At 40.8% G+C, this 20,312-nt stretch overlaps 1 protein-coding gene across 2 annotated transcripts in view; it reads left to right on the forward strand.

The window, feature by feature from the left end:
* The window catches only part of LOC124043801 (acid-sensing ion channel 4-A), a 113,387-nt gene extending 93,735 nt beyond the window's left edge, over positions 1-19,652 (forward strand). Inside the window, exons 2-11 of one of the 2 annotated variants that reach the window (XM_046362776.1) lie at positions 6,025-6,169; positions 6,671-6,798; positions 6,905-7,058; positions 7,847-7,900; positions 11,883-12,036; positions 12,770-12,861; positions 13,117-13,196; positions 13,659-13,766; positions 14,713-14,866; positions 15,867-15,990. In XM_046362776.1, the coding sequence (XP_046218732.1) occupies positions 6,025-6,169; positions 6,671-6,798; positions 6,905-7,058; positions 7,847-7,900; positions 11,883-12,036; positions 12,770-12,861; positions 13,117-13,196; positions 13,659-13,766; positions 14,713-14,844 (1,047 nt within the window). In that variant the 3' untranslated portion in view covers positions 14,845-14,866; positions 15,867-15,990. Of the gene's footprint in view, positions 1-6,024; positions 6,170-6,670; positions 6,799-6,904; positions 7,059-7,846; positions 7,901-11,882; positions 12,037-12,769; positions 12,862-13,116; positions 13,197-13,658; positions 13,767-14,712; positions 14,867-15,866 lie in introns of both variants that reach the window. The other variant, XM_046362777.1, reaches the window with a different exon arrangement.
* The last annotated feature ends 660 nt before the right edge of the window (positions 19,653-20,312 follow it).

Consider the following 20,312-nt stretch of genomic DNA (forward strand, 5'->3'; position numbering starts at 1 on the left):
AGTCAACTTTTAAAGCAGATTAAACTCCGGATTCTGTTATTTTGTCCAGCTTCTTCCCATTTTACCGGACTGCTTCTGACAGCATGTCAAACGTCCGGGATAAGGTTCACTTGTTCATTGAGAAAATAGACATGTCACATCATGCATAGCACAGCAGCAGCTGCATAGGTCAGTATTCAGCACCTACTGGTTTACACGTGCAGTATGTCCCTTTCATCTGTTTATGTACTTGTCTATGATTGGCTAACAGCAGCCAAACTCAACTGGCGGACCGCGGTCTTCGTCCAGACCCAGAGACAGGTCAATACGGACTGGACAACATTTCATTTGGTTATATAAAAGTAAATAAATCATTTTTAGACAGCTTTTAAAAATCAACCGGCCTCTCTAACTCACAACCCTGTCTAATCCAATCGCATGGTTAAACGCTAATACAAAGACGCCAATAACTTCAATCCAAATATCCTCTGCAGAAACTTGGGACAAGCAGGCAGAAAGAAACAGAAAGATTTGACCGTGGTTCAACTGTTAATTTTATTTTTATTTCACCTTTATTTAACCAGGTAGGCAAGTTGAGAACTAGTTCTCATTTACAATTGTGACCTGGCAATTGTTAATGTCACAGATGGCGGGAGCTTAGTTACCAGTATCTTTTTAAAATAAATAATCAAATGGTTGACGCTGAAAACTGTATATTCAAAGATGAGTGGATGGAAAAGTATACGTTAACTCTCACCGCAACTAGCACAAAACCAATGTGCCTGATATGCAGCGAGTCCATAGCCCTCGTGAAAAGTGCCAATGTTAAGCGAGATTATGTCCCCAAGAAATTTGGATGAGACGCATCCCCTGAACACGAAGGTGAGAACTAACAAGATTAATCAGCTCAAATCCCAATATGAGAGGCCCACCACAGTCCTTGTCAATTGCCTGACAGCCCAACGACGTGCAATGGAGTGTTCACTGAGGAATATCTTGGGTTTTGGGAGAAACCCCCCCCCCCCAAAAAAAAAATATCTGATGCTGAGATAGTTAAAGAAGACATGTGTGAAGTCGCTGACACTCTGCTTGAAGGTTAACATAAAAATGGGCTCAGGGAAAATATCAAACCGAGCTCACTGTCAGGTTCCACAGCAATCTGAAATATTAGCTGAAGATTTAGTAACTTCACAACTCGATGAGGCCATTCAGAATTCACCACGCATTTCATTAGCTGTGGATGAATCAATAGAAGACACTGATAATGCCCAGCTTCTGGTGTTTCTAAATATTTTACAATGAAACAAGGAAGGAATTCTGTGAGGAGATGTTGGGCTTAACAAATCTAGAAGCACACACACACACACGGGGAGAGGATATCCCATGAGGTCATCAAAGGGATGCTGACAAAAAGCAGGAGAGATCTGAAGTCTGTGGTCTCCATCATCACAGATCCAGCCATGGTAGGAAGAGGGAGGGGACTGGTTGCACATTTAAAAGAGGACCACCCTGACCTGACATCATACCACTGCATCATCCATCAATCTGTTCTGTGTGCCAGTCTGGGGAAAGAGTATCCCGAGGTCATGACAATGACAATGAAACTTATCAATTTTTTGGAGAGCAACATCATCCCTACAACACTGCCTGCTACGAGGCTTTCTGACAGAGGCCAATGCCAATTTTGCTGACTTACTACTGCACAACAATGTAAGATTTCTCAGCAAAGGCAGGGTTTTGGAACACTTTTGGGCCATTAAGGAAGAAATCAAAGCTTTTGTTATCAGAGAAAAAGAGTGACAAGGCAACTCAGTTTTTGGAGTTTTTGGAAGGTAAAGAAGAAAATGTGAAAAGTTGAATTTTTGACAGACATTACATCACACCTTAATCAACTGAATGTTAAGCTGAAGGGATGGCACAACACAGTGTGTGATATGATAACAGCAGTCATCCAGAAGCTGATGGATAACTTCAAGGCTCGCTTTGATGACTTCACTGTTGGGAGATAACTGCTGCTGCTCATTCAGAACCCCTTCTTGGTCACAAATGTGACAAAGTTGACAGAAGAAGCAAAACAGATCTTCAGATTGGTAGATGTTGCCTCACTGCAAATGGAGTTGATTGAGCTGCAAGAAAATGTGTCTTTGAAGGAGCAGACCTGGTGACTGTGACCCTGTTACTATCTGGGGAAAGATGGTGCCTGCAGCTGATGTCCCTGTTCTCAAGAAACTGGCACTATACATCCTGACCATGTTTGGCTCCACATACAGCTGTGAATCAGCTTTCTCCACAATTAACTTTATTAAAAACAAATACTGCTCCAGGTTCACCAATGAACAGTGTCCCAGAGTTGCTCTCACACCATTTGTCCCAAAGTTCAAAGCATTGGCAGGAGACCGAAAGTGTAATTTCTCTCCCAGAGTGACTTCTACATTAAGTTTGCACGGCCCACAGAAACATTCAAATTGTTATTTGTGTTAAGCTCTCCTTTGTTCTCCAGAAAACATGCATTTTATTTTATTTAAATGTGTTTGTTTTTTATTCAAGGCCCATCTACAATGGTTCACAGTACACTTTTTTTGCATAGACAATTATGCCACGTTTTCAATTATCACTTTTGTTCTTCAGCAAAGTTGACGCAATGATGCACATGTTGACATTCTGAAGAAAAAAGTTGTAATTAATTCAAATGTGTCTTTTCTGATTTCATGTTTTGAAGTGTACATTTTATACAACAACATCTTTCCTAAGTCGTAGACGACTGTTTGTTCCTACGCTGTACCACAACGCCAATAAAGGACGATATCCACCCGGACCTTTGCCACCTAGGAAATTTGTGTCACTGGACATCTGGCTTACCAGGTTATCTGTTAAATATAACCAATACCTTGACAGACAACATCGTAGAAGTTTTGTCATGAATGTACCTATCTATTACATTCATTAAAAGTTACCAAGAACACTAGTCCACAGCATGGTTTACCTGAAAGGCGTATAGCTATAGATGCCTTTGAGGGATTCTTCTAGAACTCCCTTAGTGTGATTTGAGGATACTTTGTTCCTCCTTGGAATTGACAAAGTCAGAGCTGTTACTTTGCTAAATTTGGTGCGAGATGAAACGCGGAGAAAATGCACCATCAATCACACAGACTCCTGGAGCGACGAGAGAGAGAGAGAGGCTCTAAAGCTAAGAAATGAATCAGTGGAGGCTCTGCCAGCAACGATTTCCAGGCTGAGATGATGGGAAAACTTCCCCTGCTCTCTGGGGACATCATTTGTGAACACCCCTGCATTCTCAAAACAGCCAAACTTTTAGAGCAGAACTCGGGGACTCTCTGTAAGAGAGTTATTCTTTCCTTCTTTTTTTTCTTCATTTCTAAACTTGAATCCCTCTACCGCTGTAGCCTGCTGGATCAGATTTGAGTGCAGCGGTGGAGGATTAAGTATGTCAATGAAGCAGGCTAAATCAATGATAGGTACAGCTTACCTTCTCTGCTTGCTCTGTGCCAGCCTTCCACAGATTAAACCAATTTACACTAACAGCACATGTCAGTCAAAGAGGGCGGCTTGCACACCATTGTCCTCTTCATAAACTATTGGTTTAGCCACAATTATACTGCATGCCTTTGAATCATTTGACAACGTTGTTTTGTTCCTACATATTCTATGTGTACCCATTTACTGAACGATCATACAGTCGATTTGAAATGTTTATTTTTTTTCTGTCAAAGGAACCCTATGGTAGGTGTGTACTATGTTTTAGTAAACATCCCTGTTTGGTAATACAGTTGAAGTCGGAAGTTTACATACACCTACAAATACATTTCAACTCAGTTTTTCATCATTCCTGACATTTAATCCGAGTAAAAATCCCCTGTTTTAGGTCAGTTAGGATCCCCACTTTATTTTAAGAATGTGAAATGTCAGAATAATAGTCGAGAGAATTATTTATTTCAGATTTTATTTCTTTCATCACATTCCCAGTGGGAATACACTCAATTAGTATTTGGTAGCATTGCCTTTAAATTGTTTAACTGGGGTCAAACGTTTCGGGTAGCCTTCCAAAAGCTTCCCACAATAAGTTGGGTGAATTTTGGCCCATTCCTCCTGACAGAGCTGGTGTAACTGAGTCAGGTTTGTAGGCCTCCTTGCTAGGATACACTTTTTCAGTTCTGTCCACACATTTTCAATATAATTGAGGTCAGGGCTTTGTGATGGCCACTCCAATACCTTGACTTTGTTGTCCTTAAGCCATTTTGCCACAACTTCGGAAGTATGCTTGGGGTCATTGTCCATTTGGAAGAACCATTTGCGACCAAGCTTTAACTTGACTGATGTCTTGAGATGTTGCTTCAATATATCCACATCACTTTCAAGCATCATGATGCCATCTATTTTGTGAAGTGCACCAGTCCCTCCTGCAGCAAAGCACCCCCACAACATGATGCTGCCAGCCCAGTACTTCACGGTTGGGATGGTGTTCTTCGGCTTGCAAGACTCCCGCTTTTTCGTCCAAACATAACGATGGTCATTATGGCCAAACAGTTCTATTTTTGTTTCATCAGACCAGAGGACATTTCTCCAAAAAGTACAATCTTTGTCCCCATGTGCAATTGCAAACTGTAGTCTGGCTTTTTATGGCAGTTTTGGAGCAGTGACTTCTTCCTTTCTGAGCAGCCTTTCAGGTTATGTCAATTTAGGACTAATTTTTACTGTGGATTTAGATACTTTTGTACCTGTTTCCTCCAGCATCTTCACAAGGTCCTTTGCTGTTGTTCTGGGATTAATTTTCACTTTTTGCACCAAAGTATGTTCATCTCTAGGACACAGAATGCATCTCCTTCCTGAGCGGTATGACGGCTGCGTGGTCCCATGGTGTTTATACTTGCATATTATTGTTTGTACAGATGAACGTGGTACCTTTCAGGCATTTGGAAATTGCTCCCAAGGATGAACCAGACATGTGGAGGTCTCCAATTATTTTTCTGAGATTTCTTTTGATTTTCCCATGATGTCAAGCAAAGAGGCACTGAGTTTGAAGGTAGGCCTTGAAATACGTCAACAGGTCCACCTCCAGTTGACTCAAATAATGTCAATTAGCCTATCAGAAGCTTCTAAAGCCATGACATAATTTTCTAGAATTTTCCAAGCTGTTTAAAGGCACAGTCAACTTAGTGTATGTATACTTTTGACACACTGGAATTGTGATACATTGAATTATAAGTGAAATAATCTGTCTGTTAACAATTGCTGGAAAAATTACTTGTGTCATGCACAAAGTAGATGTCCTAACCGACTTGCCAAAACAATAGTTTGTTAACAAGAAATTTGTGGAGTGGCTGAAACATTCGCTTTAATGACTCCAACCTAAGTGTATGTAAACCTCCGACTTCAACTGTAAGCGTCTGTTTAAGCATTTCGCTGCACCTGCGATAACATCTGCAAATCTGTGTAGGCGACCAAAACACTTTGATTTGGGCTTAAAGGGGCAATCTGGGAATCAAACAACAACATTCTTTAATTTCACAAGGTTCATGGTGTCAAGTCAAAATAATAGACATGTGTCACTTTGGCTTGTACTGTAGTGAGATGAGGCCCATAAACAAAGAAAATTCACTTCCTTAAAAGGCTGCTGTCAAGCTTTCGAATGATATTGTACATCAGTTTCAAATGTTTCTGTTTTTAAAAATATTTTCTTATTAACGTAGATTGAAAAAGATCTTGGTGGATTTCTGTGGAATCCTGAATGGATCATTTTATCGTAGTCATACAGTAAGTATGTAAAATAGGTATACGTTACAAGTTGTGTTTTTGATATGTTTTTATCAGTAAAGATCAAGACTGTTGGTATATAACTCTCCCCTCAAAACACATCTCCTATGTTTATTACAGACAGATAATGTGAAACCACGTAGACAATCTTGTTCATTTTCCAGGCCTTATCTTCAACTTCATTACGACACCTCACGAGTACGTCTGTCATAGTGGAGATGGATATTGTCATTTTTATTATGACATTTCTGATACGAACATATTCTCCTGTAGGTCTACACCAGATACGGAAAATGTTACACTTTCAACGGGAACAAGTCGACGTCCAGGAAGACCAAGCAAGGTGGAATGGGAAATGGCCTGGAGATTATGTTGGATATTCAACAGGACGAGTATCTCCCCATCTGGAAAGAGACAAGTAAGCCATAAATCTTACGTGATGTTGCGGGCTCCTGTGTCTGTTGTCATAAATCTCTGAATCTTGTTTGTGCGGAACCCTAGCGATACATTTTTGCAATGGCATCACCATCCTGAATAATGTTTTTGTAAAATGATTACTGGAAGGGATACATCTGTTGACAGCACTGTTAGTCATATACTACACACACACACACACACACACACACACACACACACACACACACACACACACACACACACACACACACACACACACACACACACACACACACACACACACACACACACACACACACACACACACACACACACACACACACACACACACACACACACACACACACACACACACACATTGGCAGTGTCTCATTTTTCTCATGACTGGGATAGGCGTAGTGAAAATTAGCCCTCCCCTAGGATTGATGAATAAAAGGCTGAATGAATCCACTCTGTATGTGTGTCTTTGTACTGCCTGCGCGTGCCTCTTTTATCCCGGAAGATGAGACGTCGTTAGAGGCAGGGATCCGCGTGCAGATCCACAGCCAGGATGAGCCTCCCTACATTCACCAGCTGGGCTTCGGAGTCTCCCCGGGATTCCAGACCTTTGTTTCATGTCAGGAACAAAGGGTAGGCCCCGGCACTGCTTTCTCCCAGATTACCACCCCCTCAGTACTTTTCCCACTTCTCCTCCCTGTGGCTCAGACACGGCTCTAATCAATCATTCTGTGCTTAGCTGACCTACCTGCCCCAGCCCTGGGGGAACTGCCGCTCCACCAGCGACCAGATGATCCCGGGATACGACACCTACAGCATCAGTGCCTGCCGCCTGCGCTGCGAGACCAGGGAGGTGCTCCGGGAGTGCAACTGCAGGATGGTGCACATGCCCGGTAAGTAGTCTACTGTAAACACTCCCTACATGGCACAGACATCCATCCAACATCTATTCCACGTGGGTTCAACCTGATTTCCTTGAAATGACGTGGAAACAACGTTGATTCAACCAGTGGGTCACTGATATTAGATATTTTGTCCCTGTTTCAACCATTTCATGTTCACACACTGTGTCAATATGTACGTCTCGGCACGGCTGGAGTCCTATGTGGTATATCAATCTGCTTCTTTTCATTCCTTGATGAAAATCCCCTGTACAGACACACCTGACCTCTCTCCATTGAAAATATGGTGAAAGATTTCCTGTGCATTCCTGCTACCCTGATCATAATGACGACTCTGCTCCTCTGTGCCCCAGACTTTAATGTCCCCAGATCAATCTTCCCTAATGCAAATTGGAAAGGCGACTGTTCTCAAAACATTAACTCAAAGAACATTTTGTCGTCTGCGTTGCCACACATATTTCCCGCGATTAATTGTGCTCCTGATGAATTCCTATCGTTAGTGCCCCCTGCTCTGTGTTTGTCATGGTGAGAAGGTAAATCGTTGATTGGTTTTTAGACTTTCTAAATATGCCTTTGGGGTGGGGCCCCGGTGCTCCATTTCTCGATGCAATCAGAGGCGGACACCCGATCCCTGGAACTCATCTTCCCATGTCTGCGTTCGTAGATGAATGATAAGCTAGTGTTCTGTTCTCAATGAGAGTTTTCCATGTTGGCAGAGATACAGGCGGCGACCATTTTGTTTTTGATTGATCAAACTCATTTCATGTTTTGTACTGCAGGAACTGCCGATATCTGCACTCCCAGTAACATCAAGTGTGTTGACAAGGCGCTTGGTAAGAAACATTTTTATTTACTATTATAATAGAGTAAAACGACAGTGAAATCAGTAACTCAGAATGTTGACTCACTTTATAAGGAAATATTGAGTTTCAGTGTATGGGTGGAGATAGCCTGGGTAAAGATTTCAAAATGAAATTGCCTCCATGTTGATATGTCAATTGTAGGAGAAGGAAATGCGCAAGCTGTGAGTGACAACGATGTTACCCAACTCCTTACTCGACTTCACGTTGGAGCTTTCACAGCACATTGATATTCCTTGACCAAACCAACTCCATACGGCGCGGCCGACTCCCCACTGTCTGGTTCGGGTTATCTCTATGCAGAGGTGATTTGTCTCAAAGATACTATGACGGTCATAAAAGAAACGCTTTATTATGTGATGAGAGATATATTAGTACAATTAGGATTTTCAAGCCTAATAAGCCAGACATTTAATTATCTCCTTCACACAAAAATCCAAGCCCATTTAATGGGTGGGTGAGCTAAATGTAGATATATCTTACAAGAACTGTTCATATTTATATCGGTTACATTCTCCACTCAAATAATCAGAATAAATTCACCCATTGTGAAAGGTAATAACTTAAAACATTATTTATATATTTGTATTATATAGTTGATTTTTTTTGTGTGTGCCTCAGTCCAAGAATAGATTATGTGTTGCCCCTGCATACAAATAACCTCATTATAAGAGTTATAAAATTGGAATTACTGTTATCAGGTCATAGACACTGGCCATTTTGTCCAACTGAATTGAATTTTGTCTTGAAAAGAGGGATGATTGAGTAAGCCATGTATTGTGGTCTATGTTTATGTAGTATGTGAGTTTTTTTTTCTTATTGTGCATATATTTGCTTTTATCGCTGTGAATGAGAAATTGTTTATGCATGTAGAGTGCATTCGGAAAGTATTCAAGACCCTTGACTTTTTCCACATTTTGTTACATTACAGCCTTATTCTAAAATTGATTAAATTATATATTTTGTTCTCATCAATCTACACATAATACCCCATAAGGACAAAGCAAACACAGGTTGTTTTTTGTTTTTTGCAAAAAAATGTTTTACATAACTATTCAGACCTTTTGCTATGAGACTCGAAATTGAGCTCAGGTGTATCCTATTTCCATTGATCATCATCTGTGGTAAATTCAATTGATTGGACATGATTTGGAAAGGCACGAACCTGTCTATATAGGGTCCCACAGTTGACAGTAAATGTCAGAGCAAAAACCAAGACATGAAGTCAAAGGAATGGTCCGTAGAGCTCCGATACAGGACCTGGAGAAGGGTACCAAAAAAAGTCCCCAAGAACACAATAGCCATTCTTACATTGAAAATGTTTGGAACCACCAAGACTCTTCCTAGAGCTGGCCGCCCGGCCAAACTAAGCAATCGGGGGAGATGGGCCTTGGTCAGGGAGTTGACCAAGAACCTGATGGTCACTCTGACAGAGCTCCAGAGTTCCTCTGTGGAGATGAGAGAACCATCCAGAAGGACAATCATCTCTGCAGCGCTCCACCAATCAAGCCTTTTTGGTAGAGTGGTCAGACGGAAGCCACTCCTCAGTAAAAGGCGCATGACAGCCCGCTTGAAGTTTGCCAAAAGGCACCTAAATGACTCTCAGACCATGAGAAACAAGATTCTCTGGTCTGATGAAACCAAGATTGAACTCTTTGACCTGAATGCCAAGCGTCACATATGGAGAAAACCTGGCACCATCCCTACGGTGAAGCATGATGGTGGCCGCATCATGCTGTGGGGATGTTTTTTAGTGGCAGGGATCGTGGGAAAGATGAATGGAGCAAAGTACAGAGTTCCTTGATGAAAACCTGCTCCAGAGTGCTCAGGAACTCAGACTGTGGTGAAGGTTCAACTTCCAACAGGACAACAAACCCTAAGCACACAGCCAAGACAATGAAGGAGTGGCTTCAGGACAAGTCTCTGAATGTCCTTGAGTGGCCCAGCCAGAGCCCAGATTTCAACCCGATCAAACATCTCTGGAGAGACCTGAAAACAGCTATGCAGCGACGCTCCCCATCCAACCCGACAGAACTTGAGAGGATCTGCAGAGAAGAATGGGAGAAACACCCAAATACAGGTGTTCCACGCAAGAAGACTTGAGGCTGTAATCACTGCCAAGAGTGCTTCAACAAAGTACTGAGTAAAGTGTCTGAATACATATGTATATATGATATGTCCATTTTTAATCAATATACGAAAATGTCTAAAAAACTATTGTGTGTAGATTGATGGGGGGGGGGGGGGGCAATTTAATCCATTTTAGAATAAGGCTGTAATGTAACAAAATGTGGAAAAAGTCAATGCACTGTATGTGTTAGTGTGTGCATCCAAAGAAATAGCCATGATTTCAGGAAGTATATTAAGCATGTAGTAACATTACCTCTGCCACACTGACCCTCAGCACGGGGGCCCCACAGGAATGTGTGCTTAGTCTCCTCCTGTACTCCCTGTTCACCCATGACTGCATGGCCAGGCACGACTCCAACACCATCAAGTGTTGACACAACGGGGGGTAGGCCTGATCCCCGGCGACAATGAGTCAGTGACCTGGCAGTGTGGAAGTCAGTGACCAGGCGGTGTGGTGCCAGGAAAACAACCTCTACCTCAACGTCAGTAAGAGCAAGGAGCTGATCTTGTACTACAGGAAACGGAAGTGGGACGAGCACACCCCCATTCACATCGACAGGGCTGCAGTGGAGCGGGTCAAGCGCTTCAAGTTCCTCTGTGTCCAAATGACTAAGGACTTAAAATGCTCCACATACCACATACAAACAGTCGTGAAGAAGACGCGACAGCGCCTCTTTCACCTCAGTAGTTAGAAAAGATTTGGCAATGGCCATCAAATACTTTAAAAGTTCTACAGCTGCACCATTGAGAGCATCTTGACTGGCTGCATCGCTGCTTGGTATGGCAACGGCACCTTTCCCTCGATCGCATGGCGCTACAAGGGGTGGTGCGGACAGGCAGTACATCACTGGGGCTGACCTCGCTGACATCGAGGACCTCTATATCAGGCAGTGTTGAAAGGAAGTCCCGGGAAAATTGTTAAAGACTCCAGCCACCCCAACCATATACTGTTCTCTCTGCTTCCGCACGACAAGCAGTATCCGAACATCAAGTATGACACCAATAGGCTCGTGAACATCTTTCTATCCCCAAGCCATGAGACTGCTAAACAGCTAACAAAATGGCTGTGTGGACTATCTGCATGGACTCTTTTATTTTTTGCACGGTCTCTATGCACATTCTACACACTCACACACATATATTCATACTGACTCTACATACGCACACCTTACCCCTATACATATCTAATCGTATCACTCCAGTATCCCTGCCCATTGTAAATAGGATATTAGCACTGATCCTGGAACTAACCCTGTATATAGATGAGTTACTTTTTTTTGTGTTCTTCTTTTTTTGGTCTACTTCAATTTTTTATTTTTATTTTATTTTATTTTTTAAATATAGAACTACTGCATCGTTGGGAAAGAGAGAGCATGAAAGGCATTTCACGGTACTAGTACAGTGCACGTGACAATAAAAACTTAGAAACTAGTAAACATTGAATTATAAGAAAGGGAAATCCCACCAATATGGGGATAAAAAAGTAACAGAATTCCCCTTTAACTTGCTAACTAAAATCCATCAACAGTGGTTATTAGGGAGGCAAAGATGGAACCCAAACACACCAGCATCCTATTTGATGGTGCCCATGCAGGAGAACAAGGGCCTCACTTTGTGTATGGCAGCTGTTCCATCGTCACTGGAGTCTATAGCTCATTTAGGATCACCTGGCTTTAGACTGGCCTACTGACCCATGTCCTAGAGCCAGGCTAACAACACTGCTCTGTGTTCGAGGCTATCTTCCAGGCCCAGGCTATAACACTCTGCTCTGTGTTCCAGGCTATGTCGCAAACCCAGGATGTAACAATCTGCTCTGTGTTCCCAGCCCTTCTCCAGAAGAGCACTGGGGACACCTGTCCCTGTGAGACACCATGCAACCTGACCCGCTACGGCAAGGAACTCTCCATGGTCAAGATCCCCAGCAAGGGCTCCGCTCGCTACCTGTCCAGGAAGTACGACAAGTCTGAGGAGTATATCAGGTAGATCTAACTCGACGACTTATATTACTATGACCTGGAAAAGATCAGCGCTGGAAAATGGAGACACCCTCAGGGGTTGGCTACACATCATGAGAAAATGTCACCCTATTCATATATAGAGCACTACTTTTTGACCAGAGACCTATGGACCCTGGTCAAAAGTAGGGTACTAGGTTGCGTTTTCAGATGCGGCCTGTGCTTTTCAAGTCCACTGCTCAATGCTGTTAAGATCTTAAAGGCCGCATAATCTGACAGTCATTAACTTGATTACTTTTAATTGCTTTTAAGGCATGAATGTGCCACCGTGACAATTTATGATGACCATAAAAAGGACATGGTACAGTATATGTGTTGACGTCTTATCCTGTTAATATTGCAGTGCTGTGTTTGAGTTTAAAAGGAAAGTGCAAGTTGTATTGTTTTACATTTACATTTACATTTAAGTCATTTAGCAGACGCTCTTATCCAGAGCGACTTACAAATTGGTGCATTCACCTTATGACATCCAGTGGAACAGCCACTTTACAATAGTGCATCTACATATTTTAAGGGGGGGGGGGGTGAGAATGATTACTTTATCCTATCCTAGGTATTCCTTAAAGAGGTGGGGTTTCAGGTGTCTCCGGAAGGTGGTGATGTTTTCTTTGTAACACTTCACTATTGGTTATAACAAACGTATCATAGACATATGCAGTTATCTTTTATTAATGTTCACATTTTCCTCCGTCTCCAGAGACAACTTTCTGGTGCTGGACATCTTCTTCGAGGCTCTTAACTACGAAACAATTGAACAAAAAAAAGCGTACGATGTTGCAGGTTTACTAGGTGAGTGTTTCTCTTTTACGGCCCTGACCCCTTTCTCCCTCGCCATTTTTAAAATTTAATTCATCATTGGTGTTTCATGTGGTTTAAAGATGAGTCTTAATATAGAAACTGCCTGACAGTGGTTCTTTGTAATAAATGAGTAATAAATGGGAATAAATGGAATTTGTGGGTTTGAACTATGAGTTTAATGAGTAATCATTGGCATCACCTGGAACCATACCAGGAGGAATCTTAATATGATGTCTTCCTTTTCAGGTGACATTGGAGGCCAGATGGGCTTGTTCATTGGAGCCAGTATTTTGACAATCTTAGAAATTTTGGATTATGTTTACGAGGTACATTGTCTCATATGTGTATGTGCATGAAGCTCACAAAAGGGGACACATTCGGGGTTGCAAAATTCTGTTAGTTTTCCTCAGAAATTCTGGTTGGCTGATTCCGGATTTCCTGCTTATACCCACCTGATTCCAACCGGGATTTCTGGAATACCTGTACATTTCAGGAAAGTTACTGGAATTTTACAACCCTACACACATTTCAGCTGTTCATAATCTGTAAACCCCAAGGACAACATTCTAAAATGGCAGCCTTAATCAGTGTCAGTGGGACTTTGACCTTTTCAACTGTTACGTGAGGACTACGATCACTGCTTATGTGTCAATTATGAGCGTGAATGATTTCACTCGTGTTATACGAGGCTAATGATATGGATAGCCCCCGCTCGCTGAGCACTGGCATATGTCCGATGTGCTGATGGAGTGGACTCCTGACGTTCTCTCTTCCCTCTCTTCATGCAGGTGATCAAGCACAGGCTGCAGCGTCTGCTGAGGCCACAGAAGGATGAGAAGAAACAACAGACGACCACGGTTGCAACTGTGGATCTGCAAGATATGAAAGCCAGTAAGGTGAGCGTGTTGCTTGGGGAGGGCAGGCATGTTGCATCAGGCATGTTGCATCAGGCATGTTGCAGTCCTACACATCCACAGTATGTGCATGAAGGGAGAATGGACCTCCTAGAAATGGGGATGTTCAGTTCACTCTAGCCGTGATGTACAACCATTTGGGCACAACGGTTGTCAATCTAAATATCACTACAAGCTATATCATTATAAATATTTATACATTACTACAAGCTATATCACTATACATCTTTATATATCACTATACATCTTTATTTATCATTATAAGCTCTATTCCCTATAAATCTTTACATATCACGATACATCTTTATATATCACCATAAATCTTTATGTATCAATACATCTTTATATATAAGCTATAAGCTATCTCACTATAAATATTTATGCATCAATGTAAATATTTATAAATCACTATAAATATGTATCACTACAAGCTATATCATTATAAATCTTTATAGATCACTATAAATATATATATAATAAGCTATATCACTATGCATCTTTATATATCACTACAAGCTATATCACTATACATCTTTATATATCACTATAAGCTCTATCCCTATAAATCTTTATATATCACTATAAATCTTTGTGTCACAACAAATCTTCATGTATCATCTTTATATATCACTATAAACTATATCACTACACATCTTTATGTATCACTACGAATCTTTATATATCACTATAAGCTAAATCACTGTACATCTTTATATATCACTATAAGCTATATCACTATACATCTGTATGTATCACTACGAATCTTTATATATCACTATAAGCTATATCACTATACATCTTTATATATCACTACAAGTTATATCACTATACATATGTATATATCACTACAAGTTATATCACTGCATGTCTTTCTCAAGGACATCAGGGTAGTCTCTTGTTAAAAATATTGTTTTATCCCACTGTACAGGATTACATCCCCCCAGAGGCAACTCCAATTCCCAGGTCCCTCTCTCATGAGGAACAAAATTACTTCTCGAGTTCATATAAAATCATCCAAAATCATCCATTTTCCCTAGATGTAACAAAATCATCTACATGAAATATCTACCATTACATCAAAGGTATTATCATTTTGGTTTATTCAAAGGCATTGTAATTTTGGTTTATTGAGCCAACGTTAAACTGTACATCAGTTAGGGCCAGTTTCCAGGACACAGACTCAGCCTCCATTGAACATTCTTAGGGCTCTATTCAATCCTGAGCGCTGAAGATCTGCTTTGTAGCGCGATTGATCCTCTTAAGGATCCTCCCCTTTTTTCAATTTTTGCCTAAAATGACATACCCGAATCTACCTGCCTGTAGCTCAGGACACCATTTGGAAGGAAACACTGATGTTTGTGGAAATGTGAAAATAATCTAGGAGAATATAACACATTAGATCTGGTAAAAAAAATAATAACAAAGAAAAAAACAATATTTATTTTGTATTTTTTTTGTACCATCATTTTTTAAATGCAAGAGAAAGGCCATAATGTATTATTCCAGCCCAAGCACAATTGAGTTTTTGGCCACTTGTTAGCAGCAGTGTATGTGCAAAGCTTTAGACCGATCCAGTCCTGTTCAAAATGTTGTATCTAGACTGCTCAAATGTACCTAATTGGAATATTAATAACTTTGAGTTTATAACTGTGCACTCTCCTCAAACAATATCATGGTATTATTTCACTGTAATAGCTACTGAAAATTGAACAGTTCAGTGAGATTTACAAGAATTCAAGCTTTCTGCCAATATCAGATATGTCTATGTCCTGGGAAATGTTCTTGTTTACTTACAACCTCATGCTAATCACATTAGCGCACATTAGCTCAACTGTCCCGTGGGTGGGACACCGATCAGTAGAGATGCTCAATGTACCTGTGGTCGCTGAGACTGCATTCACAGTAAGCACTGCATATTTCGGCTCAATTGGAAATGACCTTAAAATGTATACATGGATCTTCCGTGATACTTTGGCGATACGGATTGAACAGAGCCCTTAGTCCAAGACTAATCTTAATCTGTGTCCGGGAAACTGGCCCATTTTGTATATCTTATTGTGTTGTGGTCTTTGTGGCCACCAGGAGTCCAGTGATATGACCATGACCAGAAGTCATCCTGAAGGAGCTTACGCCAATACGATTCTACCGAACCACCATCTCCCCCACCACCAAGGACAGCCACATGGAGTGTTTGAGGACTTTGCCTGCTAGAGCCGGCGGCCATCTTTCCATCCTGATGACAAGAAAAGTTGTGTCCTCTCTGGGCTGGATCGGGCATCAAAACAGACCCTGGGACCTCAGTTCTATACCTTTCTTGCTGTCACCAGTGAAAAAGCTACAGCCAAAGTTGAACACCAAACCTGTGCTGCAAACAGACCACTTGTATGTAAGCACAGATTGGACCCCACATTACTGTCCAGCTGGAGACGCCCACCTTCAATCTTCCTACAATTGACAGCTGGCCACTCTGCGATTTCTATACTGGTTATTTTGGTACATGGTCACCACATGGGAACAAGACAAGGACTGCATGTCATTTTGAGCCATCTTGATTCATTTCTACTCAACTCCAGTATCTTGATTTGTGTACCTTTCTTAATTTGTTATTATTATTCTCAATAAGTTCTCACTCAGCTCACTGATTTTGAATCATTGTAAAATATGTCATTATTTGATGAGATATCATTTCCCCTTTATATTGTATACAAGATGAGTATAAGACAGGTGATCATATTCAATCGAACCATTATACAGAGATATCAAACAAAATCAGAGGAATTACATTGATCTTTTGGCGTGTTAAAACCATACTATCCTCGCTTTGATGATAGGGCCCATACTGCGTACCAGCTATACACTATTTAGTATTTATTAGGATCCCCATTAGCTGCTGCCAAGGTAGCAGCTACTCTTCCTGTGGTCCAAGCAGGGTTAAAACAATTACATCACAACCAAACACAACAGCTGAAATCATAAATAAAACAACGCATCATACAATATATTACATTATTGCTCTTTTATTACAAATGTACAATATAAAATCCACAATACCACATTAAAAGTGTGTGTGTGTGTGTGTGTGTGTGTGTGTGTGTGTGTGTGTGTGTGTGTGTGTGTGTGTGTGTGTGTGTGTGTGTGTGTGTGTGTGTGTGTGTGTGTGTGTGTGTGTGTGTGTGTGTGTGTGTGTGTGTGTGTGTGTGTGTGTGTGTGTGTGTGTGTGTGTGTGTGTAGAGTGAGTTAGATTGTGTGTACGTGTTTGGGTCTCTTCACAGTCCTCGTTGTGCCATGAGGTGTTGTTTTATCTGATTTTAGTGCTCGCTTGAGTTATTTGGTGTGGAAGAGAGTTCCATGTAGTTATGGCTCTATGTAGTACTGAGTTTCCCAGAGTCTGTTCTGGACTTGGGGACTGTGAAGAGACCCCTGGTGGCATTTCTTGTGGGTTATGTATTGGTGTCTGAGCTGTGTATTAGATGTTTGAACAGACAGTTCGGTGCTTTCAACAAGTCAATACGTCTCACAGAGGCAAGCAGTGAGGAGGTCAATCTCTCCTCTACTTTGAGCCAGGAGAGATTGACACGTCTGGTTTATGGGAAAGGTGTTTTAGAGAGTAGCATTATACATTTACATAGGTTCAACCTGAACACAGACAGAAAGCACTGTTTTAAATGGATAATGATTCATTTAATTCAACACTTATACTAATTTTTGTAATTGATTTATATATTTTAGAGAAGATTATTTAAAAAAAAATATATATATATATATAGCTGTTATGATTGTAGTAATCACACTGACATATTTTTGTTTATTAGCAAAACCAGTCAGAAAGATGATTGGAATTGCCTTGCTCCAAGCAACAAAATGCACATAGATATGGTTAATATTACTGTCATTATTTTTATTTTATTTACTGACTTGGGCATGGGTGAAGTTCTTACAACAATTACGGTGTCCATATTGGGTCATCATTCAAAAAGGCAATGAATAGCAAGCAACAAGCTGTGCTGTGAATCCCCTTGACATGGATGAATCAGAATACACACAATTGAGCACATTCCACAGTCTGTAGTAGCTGAGCGCCTCTATTTAAAGAAAGGGCCAGAAGAGTCCTTTCCCATAAATCCCTGTTGGAAGCAAAGTTGCTTCCAAAATAATTGCTTTATGTCTCCTGCACAATCTCTTGGCTTAGATAGTGAATTTGTTACAGTAAAAGTTTATCCTGGACTAAAACTGCTGTCCACTCCAGTGTAGAACAGCCTCAGTGAAAGACCTATCACTTTGACTACTGTCTGAAAATCGACTGTAGGTATACGATTTTGTATTTTGCTGGGTTATTCATTTATACCTCACATTACAGCACACGATCACATAAATAGATAAAGATGTTTGAATATAACTATTTGTTATTTTTTTATTTTGCTTGTGATCTTAAAAAGGTCCATTGCGGCCGTTTCTATCTCAATATCAAATCGTTTGGATAACAATGAAGTACCTTCCTGTGATTGTTTTAAATTAAAATGGTCAAAAATGAAGAAACAAGGATCTTAGCAAAGAGAAATTTCTCAATCAAGAATTTAGCTTGGACTGTCTGGGAGTGGAGAGGGGGAAACTAGCGGTTATTGGCAGAGGTTTGGAACTCTTTCTTATTAGTCTATGAAGTAGGTGATGTCACCAGGCAGGGCAAAACTCCATCCCACCAAAACAGGCTGACATTTCAGGCGGACTTTTCAAACAGCCATTACACTAAAAGGGCACCATCATAATTTTCACAATTTCACAGTATTATTCCAGCCTTCGTGTGGAAATATAAAACACAGTAAACTCTCATTTTTGACCCCACTGGGCCTTTAATATCTGTAACCCTGCTGAGTGCTCTGAGCTGTGCTTTGTTTGACAAGTCCACAATGAAATTACCCATTCATCAGCGTAAATAAAATCTACTCTTGCCCGATGTCAAGTAATCACAGGGGCCAAATATGACTTTTAAATATTCATAATCATGTGTCACTATGACATTTTCAAAAGTTCCCAATCATGGTCCCTGATGGCACCCTATACCAAGTTTCTCCTCTGTCATCAACAACACTGAAGGACAGGTTGCACACTGAGGAGATGCTGTACTAAGGTGAATGTGGGGTCAAATGATCAATGTAAAGCTTGACTTCGCTTGTTGCTGTCACGTATAGGCGGTCATGCATGTATAGATACAGGAAAGCCTCAGAGTCGGTCTGTGATTTGCTGTGTGTATAGCATACATGTTTGGCTCGTCTGAGAATGTGTCCATAGAATTCTGAAATAATTTGGTATGTAATATTACAAATAGTAGTTGCAAATGACATCTGTGCATATTACAGTGGAACTAAATGGTGGCTGTGTAGCTGGAGTTGACCCTGCTTGATTTCCCCAATTGACGACATTTTGTACATTACCATTACTAAATTTGCCACTCTACTCGTTCGTTGACTGAATTTCGCTCTTCTCTGCTTGTTCAGGTTCGCAATACTGTTGACATGTATATTCACACAATCAAAATCAATTCTCTGTAATAACAAATTTGTGTATTGCGAAATTTCTCATTTTGGTCTGAATGTTCCACATGACAGCAATAGGGGTTTCATTGAGTGAAATGGCATTGCGGCATGCACCGTTACACTGTCGACAGCTCAAGATGAAGAACGGATCAGAGCAATTCTATCAAACAGTATGACACCAATGGAAATTCACTAAGATTTACAGGAGAATGCTGAAGACGTTTTGTTCAGAAGTCTGCTATTGTAACTGTTTATTCTGTTAGAACACATTTTATAAATGTTAAGTACAAATATTAAAGTTTAGATTGGTACATTAAAATGCCTCATATGATCTATTGTAAATGTACTTTTTCTTTGCCTTCGTCACTTTTGTTCTTGAGCTTTAAGGAGCTTTAGCCGTCAGGTATTTGTATTAATACTCACTGCGACGGTTGTCAAAATCATTTCAGAGCGAAAGGAGAAGACAACTTACGTTGCTCATACATTTACAACAGGCTGAGTGTGACTCAACCGTTCCTCTGCAAAGCATCAGCGTGAAACAAACAAGAGCGTTTTCGATAACAAGTTGGTGCAACCAATGTGAAAGTTGAACAGCTCACCTAAAAAGGGTGCATCCCAAATGGCCAACCTATTCCCCGTGTATTGCACTACCCATAAGGCTCTGGTCAAAAGTAATTAACTATATAGGTAATAGGTTGCAATTTGGGACACAACCCTCAAGTCTGAATTCTTCAGATGAACCCTTCCTTGTGGGAGGAGAAAGTCCCAAATGGAGTGCAACAATAATGACATACAATTTGATCCCAGCTGCCATACAGTTAGGTGGTTCCACAGCATGCCTGGGGGTGGTATGCATTGGGCCCTTGAAATACACCCGCTATAAATATAATTTAGCTTTTCACATTTTTCCCCAAACACATTTTAAAAGAACATTTGATACAAGACAAAGTAAAAATAAGATTGAGAATATACCAAATATAGTGTACTGCCTTTGACA

The sequence above is a fragment of the Oncorhynchus gorbuscha genome, linkage group LG09 (assembly GCF_021184085.1).
Source record: "Oncorhynchus gorbuscha isolate QuinsamMale2020 ecotype Even-year linkage group LG09, OgorEven_v1.0, whole genome shotgun sequence".
In the NCBI taxonomy this organism is placed as follows: domain Eukaryota; kingdom Metazoa; phylum Chordata; class Actinopteri; order Salmoniformes; family Salmonidae; genus Oncorhynchus; species Oncorhynchus gorbuscha.